The sequence below is a fragment of the Moschus berezovskii genome, chromosome 14 (genome assembly GCF_049115385.1).
Source record: "Moschus berezovskii isolate FMDL1 chromosome 14, NW_MosBer_1.0, whole genome shotgun sequence".
Lineage (NCBI taxonomy): Eukaryota > Metazoa > Chordata > Mammalia > Artiodactyla > Moschidae > Moschus > Moschus berezovskii.
In genome coordinates, this window is record NC_142473.1 from 2,543,379 (window position 1) to 2,557,253 (window position 13,875).

Below are 13,875 nucleotides of genomic sequence, written 5' to 3' on the forward strand. Positions count from 1 at the left end.
TGATGAAGATGGAGCGGGCAAGGCCTGCTGCCCAGACACCAGCCAGCATACACCATGGGGCCCAGTCTCAGGCTGCCACGGAGCTCCGCAGAGCCGGCCCTGACCCAGAGCTCTGAGAAGCCCTGGCCCTGAAGTAGCAGGAGGAGCTGGAACCCAGCACGGCATAGCACAGACATGAGGCAGCTGGGACTGCTGCATATGAGTGTAGGGATTCAGTGCTGAGCCACACAGGTAGGAGTCCCCCAGAGGTGGGGCTGGGCCTGGAACAAAGGCTAGCCTCACACCACCCATCTTGGAGACTGCAGAGAAGACTCCGATGCTGGGCCTTCTTAGCGAATCTCTAGGAAACTTTCGGGCCCACTTAGGCACATGGCAAGTCTGGCCTGTGGCAAACTTTTCTTCTCCCCCAGCTCTAGCTCTGCCCGTCAAACTCAGCGAGCCTCCACGTCTAAAACCTGTCCCTACAGAGGTGGGAGCTCCAGGTGCAGGACCCAGGGATCCATTAAGAGGGGTTCGAGACCTGAGAAGTCCCCTCCCAAAGACACGTGGCCAGCCGGGTACTGGCAGGCACACTCAGCACATCGGATCTGTGTGCCTGCACCACCCACAGCCCCAGGACCCGATGTCCCACCCTGTTTCCAGATCCTCCACCTCAACGTGCACTTACACCTGCTCGGACGTTGGTGGCAGAACCTGAGTCAGGGTCTGAGTAACCACCTGCACAAGGGCAGCGTGCCCTGGCTCCTGCTGAGCACTCAGACACCCACTATGACTGTCCCACCCCTGCAGGGAGAAAAGGCCCCTGCTCTGGACAGAGACCCAGAGCCCGTTCGGCAATCACCTAGTCCAGGGGCGTGGTTGGCTCTGCAGGCTCCATCCCTGTGTGTTCCCTGTGGACGCCGTCCACTCCCTCCCCACCCAGGGGAGAGTGACTTCCTTTCCCGTGAGGTGATTTTCATCAGGCTCCTAGGCATCTTTCTTCTCATCTTTTATGTCTTTTATGGCTTTCTGTATGTTTTGCTCGCAAGTGTGTGTCAATAAATTTTCCTTCCTTGATGCCATTTGGGAATATATAGGCCTTCACAATGCTGTGTAAGCATCACCACTGTCTACATTCAGACACCCTCATTCTATCCCCCCACCCACTTCCCAGCAAAGCCTGGATTCATGGCATGCACTCACCGTTCCTCTCTCCCCGACCTGAAAACATTGAGTCTACTTCTCTCTGCATTTCTTCCCATCCTTTCAGGGTCCCCAAACAATGCAATCACTGAAATGAAAGGAAACTGGATTTTCCTGTGACTGAAGGTGAACGTTATAGTCTCTCAGTATTTTTAGAGTCTTGACATGCCCATGAATTCTACAGTGCATGGAATTCTCTAGGCCAGTATCCTGGAGTGTGTAGCTTTTCCTTTCTCCGGGGGATTGTTCTGAGTCCCCACATATTGGAAGACCAAACTGGAGAATTCTGGTTTCTATGTCATTTGAAGGAGCTTTGGGTATCTGAAAGGACAGTGTAGGTCATTTCAAGATATCATCTGCCCATCGAAGCCCTCTCGATAACTTCTCAGAATCTCCAGGTAGGCAGTGCTATTGTAAATGGGACACCTCAGGCACAAGGAAATGCTGAGTTCTTCTCCCGGCTCAAACAAACTCACAACAATAAACCAGGCAGAAGAAATGGAAAGATAAATCCACACCAACAAAGGGACAACTGTTCCTCAGAACACAAGGCCAGAGAAAGACCCACCATCCCTGTGGTCCCCACATGCTCGAGAAAATGTATGATGGGGAAGGAAACAGAAGAAACATATGCAGGTCCAATGAGAGGCAATGAACATGGCTAGTGTAGCTCAGAGACAGCTTGACACTTTGCGTGGACATGCCGGCAAAAGGAAACACAGTGCAGGTGGCAGTGGTCATCATCTATAGCTAGGTGCTCATCATGGTGACAACCAGCCTTTGGGACCACAAGAGGGAGTGGAGGGCCTAACAGAGCCCATAGACGTCTCTCTCGCTGTCTGGGAGAAGAGTGTGCCAGACCCATCAAAGTCCCATAGGAGCATCTCTTGACGATCAGTGCCCACCCTCAGGGTGGATCCCACTCCACTTCTGGCACAGTGGCTCCTGTCTTCTGAGATGCTTACATCTGGCGGTCCGAAGCCACAGGCCTGCTGGGCGCCTGCCGAGACGAAACTCCCTTCAGCTGCTCACACAGCCAAGGCCACACAAAGATGCCAGTGGCCTGTGGCTCACAGATGGATGATCTGCCCCCTGACAAACCGACCTGGGTATTTGTGCTGAAAGGGAGGCCGCACCCGACTCCCTTCATTGGAGTCAGCGTCCCTTCTGCTAGAGCTGCTGAATCCATTCAACTGTGAAAACGCAAGCTGAAAAACACCCATCTTTCCGAGAAGATATCCAAGAGAGTTTAGGAGCAACACATTTGGAAACCAGAGGGGATGACATGCATGTCCATGGAAACTTGACACCTCTCAACAAATGCACTTGAAATGATTCCTAGACATACGTTCCATGGAAAACGGTTCACAAAACCAGAAGGAAACGGAGAAGACATTAGACATTAGCTCTGAGTGTTCATACACAATACAGAAAGACACTACACAAAGAGTAACCAGGGAACACAGAACGTTATCTAACCAAGATTTGGACCCTGGGAAAAACGGTCTGTAAAACGCAAAAGACACATCCCAAGCTGGGAGACAACTGTTTGCATACACAGAGCTTGGGCAGATTTAGCTTCTAATACACAAATGACATGAACACAAAGGAGCCTGAGGGAGAGGCCTGAAGGGACATCAGGCAAAGGAAGGGACACGGAGAGTACACCGAATGATGCCCAGCACTGAGCACCTGAGAAACACGATCTAGCTGCACTCCCCGAGACCCTTGGGATCCTGGACTAGGCCTGTTCTACCTGGAGGCTCAGAGAGATGGACAGTGAGGAAGGGGAATAGAAATCCTTGGCATTTCAAACATTCACAGCAAACGCTTAGAAGGAGAAGGCAAGGATCAACCCCACCGACAATGACATTTCCTGAAAGGCAACAGCTTGGAGTCCATCTAAGCCAGGAGGGAAGGCCCTCTTCTCAGAGAACTGCAAGAGATGGATGAAAGAAGGTGAAGCCCACCAATCCAATGGAAAATAAGCTGTGCTCCTGGATCAGAAGAATTCCTCATGATAAGATGATGCTACTTCCCCCTCCCCCGGACCCCTACCTTGGGAAAATCCAGAGGTTGCATGCTATTTCTCTCAAAATACCAAAGGCTGTTCTCAGGGCATTATAACCAAAGAATTCCAAAATGTCTATGGAAACAGAAAGGGGTCAAAAGAGTCAATGCAATCTGCCATAAAGCTCTGAAATGGACATAGCATGCTACCTGATAGCCAATTAGATTATCACACTAGGATCATCAGGACAGCATGGTACAAACATGCAGAACCAGATCCATGGAATGGAATTGAGGGTCCAGAAGTAAACCCATGCTTCTATGGTAAATTCATTGTCGCCAAAGGAGGAGGGACAATATGAATGGGAACAAGAGCCTCTGCAACGAAAAGCCATGGGTATTGGAGATGGTTGCATCTGAATAATCACATTGGCTTTTGGTCTCATAACACCTCAGATTCAGTGAAACACATCAGCGCAAAGCCTGAAGTGATGAAATTCCTGGAAATAAGCACGGGCCATAGGCTCCTTAATGTCAGGGACTTCACGACTTATGTGTGGGGGCGGAAGCCAAATTGCATCTCTTCAAGTCAAGGAAACAGGAAACCAAAGAACATCAACAAGCTTCCATTCACTTGAACAGCTTTGCAACAGAAAAGCTTAGCATTCACAAATCAAAATGGTAACAAACTGAACACAAAAGAATATGTGTAAGCAGAATATAGAAGAAGGGTTTCCTAAGTAAAAGAGACAAGAACTGACACGACTAAGTCTCCCAGAACAAACCCCAAACCTATCCATTCCCCTAACACCAACTCCATCCCCAAACCTTTACCTCACTGGAAAGGAAACCTTGAAGCCTCACTCTAGGTCAACAATATACATGCTTACATTCATTCACAGGCATGCGAGCATCCACAGGAGAGACACAGAGAGGAAGAGACAGACTGAATTTGGAAAGTTTAATAAAGACAGATGGAGGGAGAGAGACTGAAAAATGGAGAGAGGAAATGGGTCGATTCCACACAATTTGCATGAATCTCTCTTGAGTTTTGAAACAATGACAGTGCCTATTCCCCCTGCAAAGGGGAAAATGACCCTAGTTGATGAGGCTCAAAGACAAGGATGTGGGGAGCCACTGTTGGGGCAGCCTCCCCCACCCCTGGAAGATGAGTGGGACACCTGAGCAGGAGGATGAAAGTTGATATCAGAGGGGGCGATGTCTGAAAGTGACCTTCCGGTCCTCCCAATGAGGGGGTCAAGAAATAGGCAGGAAGGGGACTGCCTTTTCCCAGGTCCCAGAGCCCATCCAGGCCTGATTCTGCCCCATTCTGTGCTAGGTCAGCCCTTGTTTGTGCCGTCGGAAGAACTCAGACTTTCCCTTGTGCCTGAGGTTTCCCATTGAAACAGCACTGCCTACCTGGAGATTCTGAGCACATTTGCCGAGAGGGCTTCATTTGGCAGATGACTTCTTGATAGGACCTACACGGTCCTTTCAGATACCCAAAGGCTACCTCAAATGACATAGAAACCAGAATAATTCAGTTTGGTTTTCCAACATATGGAGAGTCAGAACAATTGCCTGGAGAAGGGAAAATCTACCCACTCCAGGATTCTGGCCCAGAGAATTCCATGTGCTGTAGAATTCATGGGAATGCCAAGACTCAAACGATACTGAGAGACTATAACTTTCACCTTCAGTCAGACCAAAATAAAGTTTCCTATCTTTTCAGTGATTGGCATTGATTGGGGACCCCGAAAGAATGGGAAGAAATGCAGAGAGAAGTAGACTCAATGTTGTCAGGCAGGGGAGAGAGGAACAGGGACTGCTTGCCATGAATCCAGGCTTTGCTTTGAAGTGGAGGGGGGGGGAGAATGAGGGTGTCCGAATGTAGACATTGGTGATGCTTACACAGCATTGAAGGCCTCCATATTCCCAATGGCATCAAGGAAGGAAAATTTATTGACACACACTGGCGAGCAAAATATACAGAAAGCCATAAAAGACATAAAAGATGAGAAGAAAGATTCCTAGAAGCCTGATGAAAATGAGCTCAGGGGAAGGGAAGTCAATCTCCCCTGGGTGGGGAGGGAGTGGACGGCGTCCATGGGGAACACACAGGGATGGTGGCTGCAGAGCCAACTGCACCCCTGGATAAGGTATTTGCCGAATGGGCTCTGGGTCTCTGTCCAGAGCAGGGGTCTGTTCTCCCTGCAGAGGTTGGACAGTCATGGTGGACATCTGAGTCCTTGGCAGGAGCCAGGACAGGCTCCCTCTGTGCAGGTGGTCCCTCAGGCCCTGACTTGAGTCCTGCCGCCAAAGCCCTAGCAGGTGCAAGTGCCGGGGGAGGTGGAGGCTCTGGTAGGCGTGGTGGGACATCGGGGCCTGGGGCTGGGCGTCATGCAGGCAGAGATCCGATGTGCTGAGGGTGCTGGCCAGTTTACATGGCAGGCCCCGTATTTTTGGGTGGAGACGTCTCAGGTCTCAATATCCCTTCAGTGGATCCCTGGGTCCTGCACTTGGAGTTCCCACCTCTGTAGGGACAGGTCTTAGACATGGAGGCTGGCTGAGTTTGACGGCCAGAGCTAGAGCTGGGGGAGAAGAAAAGTTTGCCACAGGCCATCATTGCCATGTGCCTAAGTGGACGTGAAAGCTTCCTAGAGATTAGCTAAGAAGGCCAAGCATCAGAGTCTTCTCTGCAGTCTCCAAGATGGGTAGTTTGAGGCCAGCCTTTGGTCCAGGCCCAGCCCCAGCTCTGTGGGACTCTTCCCTGTGTGGCTTAGCACCGCCTCCCCACACTCACATGCAGAAGCCCAGCCGCCTCACCTCTGAGCTCTGCCGTGCTGGGCTCCAGGTCCTACTGTTGCCTCTGAGGCAGGGCTTCTTGGAGCTCTGTGTCAGAGCCAGTTGTGCTGAGCTCCATGGCAGCCTTAGACTGGGCCCCGGTTTGTGTGCTGGGTGGTGCCTGGACAGCAAGTCTTGCCCGCTTGCTCTTCATTGCCAGTTGGGCTGAGCCCTCCGTGGCCATGCTCACCTGGAACCTGCACTGGGCCTCCTGGTCAGGGGGTGGTGCTCTGAACCTGACCTCTGGGAGGTGCATGGGGTGTGCCCCTCAGAGGCCACCTCGGGTGGGATGCTATGCAATGACAGTGACCATCAGCCAGCCCTGCTTCGATATTTCTGAGCTGAGCCTGGCCAAGATGTATAATGTTTCTGCCCATCTGCCCTTCTGCTCCCAGGAAGAACAGAGATGAATGCCTGCTCAGATACCCACCAGGGAGAATGGAGACCCCCCCCCCCGAGGGCTTGAGGACAGCCTGGGCACATGGCTCTGCCCAGATGCTCACCATGCCACCAAGCGTGCTCTCCCCTGGGGTGTGGACACAAGTGGTCCACGGGCTCCTGACCCACCTGTGGCTGGGCTTGCTTGAGGCAGACACACCCCGAGAAACCCCCATCCACACACAGCGAAAGGCCTCAGGCTTCCACGGGTGGGACGGGAGAGGTGGCTGGACCCGGCCTGGGCCTCCCCTCTTACCTTTCTGTTCCTTCGGGCAAAGGGCCAGAGGACTCTCGGACGGGCCCTGAGCCAGCGTCGACCGCCTTCCCACACTCTCTGCCTGTGAGCTCGCCTGAGGACCTGGCCTCTGGGCAGGGGCAAACAGCAGAACATTTTGACAGTAAGCGATCTGGCTGGGGGCTCCTCTCCACTCGGGAGGACTGGTTACCCGGGTTGTGGGTTCTGTTGGGTTCTGTTGCCAGGAAGTGACATCATTTCCTGGTTCGTGGCCTAGGTCCCTTCCACAAAGTTCCCCAAGGGAACCTCTGGGTTTCTGGCTGTTCTCCCATGCCCTTATGCCACGTGCAGGCACAGTGACACCCATTCAGCCCACCCCACAGCCTTCGGGAGACCTGGTTGCAGCCAGGGCCTGAGCTCTGAGGACACAGCTGGTTTCAGCCCAGGTTCCCTTTTCTCAGAAGTGATGTGGTCCTGGGCAAGACATGTGCCCCCCTTGGTTTCCCCAGTCTCTCCATCTGCAGAGTGAGGGTCATTCTTCCATCTCCTCCCTAGGTGTCTCATCCTACAAACAGCTCCAGTACCTGTTCAAACTTTCTGCTGCTATCACATAGAACTTAGACACTGAGACTTCCCAAAGGACGGATTCAACACAGGGCTGACGTAGCACAGAATGGACAGAATCAGGCCTGGATGGGCTCTGGGACCTGGGAAAAGGCAGTCCCCTTCCTGCCTATTTCTTGACACCTGCATTGGAAGGACCGGAAGATCATATTCACACTTCGCGACCTCTGATATCAACCTTCCTCGTCCTATTCAAGTGTCCCACTCAGCCTCGAGGCCTGGGGGAGGCTGCCCCAACAGTGGCTCCCTGAATCCTTGTCTTTGAGCCTCATCAACTTGGGTCATTTTCCCCCTTGCAGGGGGAATAGGCACTGTCATTATTTCCATCCTCAAAAGAGATTCATGCAAATTCTATGAAATTGACTCATTTCCTCTCTCTATTGTTCAGTCTCTCTCCCTCGTTCCGTCTCTTTCTTGATCTTTCCAAATTCAGTCTGTCTCTTCCTCTCTGTGTCTCTCCTGTGGATGCTCGCATGTCTGTGAATGCATGTAAACATGTTTAGTGATGACCTAGTGTGAGGCTTTAGGGTTTCATGTCGAGTGATGTAATGATTTTGGGTTGGAGTTGGTGTTAGGGGAAAGGATAGGTCTGGGTTTTTTTCTGAGAGACTTACTTGTGTGAGTTCTCAGTCTCTTTTACGTAGAAACCCCTTCTCCGATATTCTGTTTCAAATATCCTTTTGTGTTCAGTTTGTTAGTATTTTGATTTGTGTATGCTTAGGTTTCCTGTTGCAAAGCTGTTCAAGTGAACGGAAACTCGTGGGTGTCCTTTGGTTTCCTGTTTTTCCTTGACTTGAAGAGACCCTGTTTTGCTTTTCCACCCACATATGTTGAGAAGTCCCTGACATTAAAAGCCTATGTCCCGTGCTTATTTCCAGGAGTTTCTTCACTTCAGGCTTTGCGTTGATGTATTTCACTGAATCTGAGGTGTTATGAGACCAAAAGCCAATGTGATTGTTCAGGTGGAAGCATCTGCAGTTCCCACGGTCTTTCGTTGCACAGACTCTTGTTCCCATTCTTATCACCTCCCCTCCTTTGGCGTCGAGGAATTGACCATAGAAGCTTGGGTTTATGTCTGGACCCTCAATTCCATTCCATGGATCTGGTTCTGCATGTTTGATTTCTTCCCAGTACCATGCTGTCCTGATGATCCTAGTGTGATAGTCTAATTGGCTATCAGCAGCCTGCTATGTCAATTTCAGGTTTTTGCGGCCGATTGCATTGACTCTTTTGACCCCATAGTGTTTCCATAGACATTTTGGAATTCTTTGGTTTTTATGCCCTGAGAGCAGCCGTTTTTATTTTGAGAGGAATAGCATGGAACCTCTGGATTGCCCCACAGTGTGGGTCCGGGGGAGGGGGAAGTAACATCATCTTATCATGAGGAATTCTTCTGATCCGTGAGCACAGCTTATTTTCCATTGGATTTGTGGGCTTCACCTTCTTTCATCCATCTCTTGTCGTTCTCTGAGAAGAGGGGCACCCCTTTTGGGTTAGATGGATTCTTAGCTATTGACTTTCAGGGAATTCACTGCTGGTGGGGTTGATACTTGCCTTCTCCTTCTAAGCAATTTCTGTGAGTGTTAGAAATGCCGAGGATTTCTCTTCCCCTTCCTCACTGTCCATCTCTCTGAGCCTCCAGGTGGAAGAGACCTAGTCCAGGGTCCCACGGGCCTCGGGAAGTGCAGTTAGACCGTGTTTCTTAGGACCTCAGTGCTGGGCATCATTCGGTATACTCTCCGTGTCCCTTCCTTCGCCTGGTGTCCCTTCAGACCTCTCCTTCAGCCTCATTTGTGTTCATGTCGTTTGCATATTAGGAGCCAAATCCTGCCTAAACTCTGTGTAGGCAAAGAGTTGTCTCCCAGCTTGGGAGGTGTCCTATGCGTTTTTCAGACGGTCTTTCCCAGAGTCCTAATCTTGGATTTGACAAAGTTCACTGTGTTCTCTGGTTACTCTTTGTGTAGTGCCTTTCTGTATTGTGTGTAAAGACTCAGAGCTCATGTCTAATGTATGCTCCATTTACTTCTGGATTTATGAACCGTTTTGCATGGTACATATGTCTAGGAATCATTTGAAGTGCATTTGTTGAGAGGTGTCAATTTTCATGGACATTTATGTCATCCCCTCTGGTTTCCAAATGCGTTGCTTGTAAACCCTTTTAGAGACCTTGTTGGAAAGATGGGTGTTTTTCAGCATGCATTTCCACAGTTGAATGGATTCAGCAGCTCGAGCATCAGGGACGCTGTGTCCAATGAAAGGGGAGTCGGGTGCGGCCTCCCTTTCAACACCGTTCCCCAGTTCGGGTTGACAGGGCCCTGATCTTCCATCTCTGAGCCAGAGGCCACTGACATCCTGTGTGCCCCTGTCTGTGTGAGCAGCTGAAGTGAGGTTCGACTCCACAGGCGTCCAACAGGCCTGTGGCTTTGGACCGCTACAGGAGAGCATCTAAGAGGACAGGAGCAACCATGCCAGAAGTATTGGAATTCACGTTGAGGATTGGCATTGATCATTAAGTGATGCTTCTGTGGGACTTTGATTGGTCCGGCAATCTCTTCTACAAGAGAGCGAGAGAGATGTCTATTGGCTCTGCCGGCCCTCCGTTCCCTCTTTGAGTCCCGAAGCCTGGTTGTCACCATCCTGTACACCTAGCTGTGAGATGATGACCACCGCCACCTGCACTGTGTTTCCCTTTGCCCATGTGTCCATGTGAAGAGTCAGGCCATCTCTGAGCTACACTAGCAATGTGCATTGCCTCTCATTGGACCTGCACATGTTTCTCCTGTTTCCTTCCTGATCACTGATTTTCTCGAGCATGTGGGGGCCACAAGGATGGTGGGTCTTTCTCTGGCCTTGTGTTCTGAGGAACACTTGTTCCTTTGTTGGTGTGGGCATATCTTTCCATTTCTCCTGCCTGGTTTATTCTTGTGAGTTTGTTTGTGCTGGCAGAAGAACACAGACTTTCCCTTGTGCCTGAGGTGTCCCACTTACAGCACTGCCTACCTGGAGATTCTGATCACATTAGCGGAGAGGGTTTCATTTGGAAGATGACATTTTAAAATGACCTAGAGAGTCCTTTCAGATCCCCAAAGGCTACTTCAAATGACGTAGAAACCAGAACTCTCCACTTTGGTCTTCCAATATGTGGGGAGTCAGAACAATCCTCTGGAGAAGGGAAAAGCTACCCACCCAAGATTCTGGCCTAGAGAATTCCATGGACGGTAGAATTCATGGGGATGCCAAGACTCTAACAATACTTAGAGACTATAACTTCCGCCTTCAATTAGAGCAAAATCCAGTTTCCTATCATTGCAGTGAATAGCGTTGATTGGGAACAACGAAAGGATGAGAAAAAATGCTGGGAGAAGTGGACTCAATGTTGAGAGGCAGGGGAGAGAGGAATGGGGAATGCTTGCCATGAATCCAGGCTTTGCTGCGAAGTGGGGGGGGGGATATAATGAGGGTGTCTGAATGTAGACAGTGGTGACGCTTAGACAGCACTGTGAAGGCCTCCATATTCCCAAATGGCATCAAAGAAGGAAAATTTATTGACACACACTTGCAAGCAAAATATACAGAAAGCCATAAAAGACATAAAAGATGAGAAGAAAGATGCCTGGGAGCCTGATGAAAATGAGCTCTGGGGAAGGAAATTCAATCTCCCCTGTGTGTGGAGGGAGAAGACGGCATCGACGGAGAACACACAGGGCTGGAGGCTGCCGAGCCAACTGCGCCCCTGGATGTTGTGGTTGCCAAAGGGTTCGGGGCTTCTGTCCAGAGCAGGGGCCTGTTCTCCCTTCACGGGTTAGACAGTCATGGTGGGCGTCTGAGTCCTTGGTAGGAGGCAGAGCAAGCTGCCGCTCCAAAGATGGTCACTCAGGCCCTGACTCGGGTTCTGCTGCCAAAGCCCGAGCAGGTGCAAGTGCACATGGAGGTGGAGTTTCTCAAAGGCCGGGTGGGACATCTTGGCCTGGCGCTGGATGTTGTGTAGGCACAGAGATCTGATGTGCTGAGGGTGCTGGCCAATACCCGGCTGGCCACGTGTCATTGGGAGGGGACGTCTCAGGTCTCGATCTCCCCTCAGTGGATCCGTGAGTCCTGCACCAGGAGCTCTCACCTCCGTAGGGACAGGTCTTAGACATGGAGGCTGGTTGAATTTGACGGCCAGAGCTAGAGCTGTGGGAGAAGAAAAGTTTGCCACAGGCCAGCCTTGCCATGTGCCTAAGTGGTCCAGAAAGCTTCCTAGAGATTCGCTAAGAAGGCCCAGCATCGGAGTCTTCTCTGCAGTCTCCAAGATGGGTGGTGTGAGGCTAACCTTTGTTCCAGGCCCAGCCCCAGCTCTGGGGGACACCTCCCTGTGTTGCTCAGCACCGCCTCCCCACGCTCACAGGCAGTAGCCCCAGCCAACTCATCTCTGTGTTCATCTGTGCTGGGCTCTAGGTCTTCCTGCTGCCTCCAAGGCAGGGTTTCTCGGAGTTCTGCGTCAGAGTCGGCTGCGCTGATCTCTGTAGCAGCCTGAGACTGGGTCCCGTGGTGTGTGCTGGGTGGAGTCTGCACAGCAGGCCTTGCCCACTTCCTCTTCATCGCCAGTTGGACTGAGCCTTCCGTGGCCACCCTCACCTGGAGCCTACACTGGGCCTCCCGAGCAGGGGTCTTGTGCTCTGAGTCCTCCCTCTGGGAGGTGGATGGGGTGTGCCCCTCAGAGGCCACCTCGGGTGGGACGGTAGCAATGTCAGTGACCATCAGCCAGTCCTGCTTCGATATTTCTGAGCTTAGCCTGGCCAGGATGGCTGCTGCTTCTGCCTGCCTGCCCTTCTGCTCCAAGAAAGACCAGAGACACGAGTGTCTGCTCAGATACCCACCCGGGAGGATGGAGAACCCCCTGAGGGCATGAGGTCAGCCTGGGCATCTGGCTCTGCCCGGCACTCCCCATGCCACACAGCCTGCTCTCCCCTGGGGTGTGGACACAAGCAGCACACGGGCTCCTGACTGAAATGCGGCTGGGCTTGCTTGAGGTAGACACACCTCGAGAAACCCCCATCCACACACAGGGAAAGGCCTCAGGCTTCCCCGTTTGGGACGGGAGAGGTGGCCGGACCCGGTCTGGGGCTCCCCTGTTACCTTTCTTTTCCTTCGGCAAAGGGTCAGAGGTCTCTCGGGGTGGGGTCGGGGGCTGAGCCAGCGTCGACCGCATTCCCACACATTCTGCCTGTTAGCTAGCCTGAGACCCTGGCCTCTGGGCAGGGGCAAACAACAGAATATCTTCATAGCTAGCGATCTGGCCAGGGTCTCCTCTCCCCTGACCAGGCCTGGATACACAGGTTGCAGGGTCTGTTGGGTTCTGTTGCTAGGAAGTGACATCATTTCCTGGTTCGTGGCTGAGGTCCCTTCCACAAAGCTCCAAAAAGGAACCTCTGGGTTTCTGGCTGTTCCCCCTCAACCTTAGGCCAAGTGCAGGCACAGTGACAGCCACACAGCCCACCCAACAGCCTTGGGGAGACCTGGTTACAGCCAGGGCCTGAGCTCTGAGGACAGAGCTGCTTTCAGAACAGGCTCCTTCTTCTCAGAATTGTTGTGGCCCTGGGCAAGCCACGTGCCCCACAGGGTTTCCCGTCTCTCCATCTGCAGAGTGGGTCACAATCTCCCATCTCCTGCCTAGGTCTGTCAGGCTAAGAAGAGCTCCAGTGCCTGTTCAAACTTTGGGCCGCTTTCACGTGGAGCTTGGACACAGACTTACCAAAGGATGGATTCCACACAGGGCTGACCTAGCACAGAATGGGCAGAATCAGGCCTGGATGGGCTCTGGGACCTGGGAAAAAGCAGGCCCCTTCCTGCCTATTTATGGCCGCTGCATTGGGAGGACTGGAAGGTCATATTCACACATCACCCCCTCTGATATCAACCTTCCCTGTCCTACTCATATGTCTCACTCAGCCTCGAGGGTTGGGGGAATCTGCCCCAAAGGTGGCTCCCCACATCCTTGTCTTTGAGTCTTATCATCATGGGTCATTTTCCCCCTTGCAGGGGAATATTCACTGTCACTCTTTCCAACCTCAAGAGAGATTCATGCAAATTCTGTGAAATTGACTCATTTCCTCTCTGCATTGTTCAGTCTCTCTCCCTCATTTCCTCTCTTTCTTGACCTTTCCAAATTCTGTCTGTCTCTTCCTCTCTGTGTCTCTCCAGGGGATGCTTGCATGCCTTTGAATGATGTATGCATGTATATTTTTGAGCAAGGGTGAGGCTTTTGTGTTTCGTTTTGAGTGAGGTAAAGTTTTGGTGTTTGTAGTGCTGTTAGGGGAAGGAATACATCTGGGATTTGTTCTGGGAGACTTACTGGTGTGAGTTCTCAGTCTCTTTTACGTAGGAACACCTTCTTCGATATTCTGCTTATAAATATTCTTGTGTGTTCAGTTTGATAGCATTTTGATTTGTGAATGCTTAGCTTTTCTGTTGCCAAGCTTTTCAAGTGACGGAAACTCGTGGGTGTCCTCTGGTTTCCTGTTCCTTGCATTGAAGAGACTCAATTTTGCTTCCCCCCCAAC

General features: G+C 51.6%; 1 protein-coding gene across 1 annotated transcript; it reads right to left on the reverse strand.

The window, feature by feature from the left end:
• Positions 1–11,135: 11,135 nt before the first annotated feature.
• On the reverse strand, positions 11,136–12,073 carry LOC148775527 (uncharacterized). The gene is made up of 2 exons (XM_088843607.1): positions 11,745–12,073; positions 11,136–11,508 (listed from the first exon to the last, which is right to left on the reverse strand). Exons 1-2 carry the CDS (start codon positions 12,071–12,073, stop codon positions 11,136–11,138), a joined length of 702 nt encoding a protein of 233 aa, XP_088699733.1.
• Between the last annotated feature and the right edge of the window lie 1,802 nt (positions 12,074–13,875).

What these genes read in the sequence shown, in the direction of transcription:
- LOC148775527 (XM_088843607.1), bottom strand. Translation starts at nt 12,073, where the DNA reads ATGGTCACTGACATTGCTACCGTCCCACCCGAGGTGGCCTCTGAGGGG. An exon ending in CCCAGCACAGATGAACACAG is followed by an intron (nt 11,509 to 11,744) that starts AGATGAGTTGGC and finishes TTCTTCTCCCAC; the next exon opens with AGCTCTAGCTCTGGCCGTCA.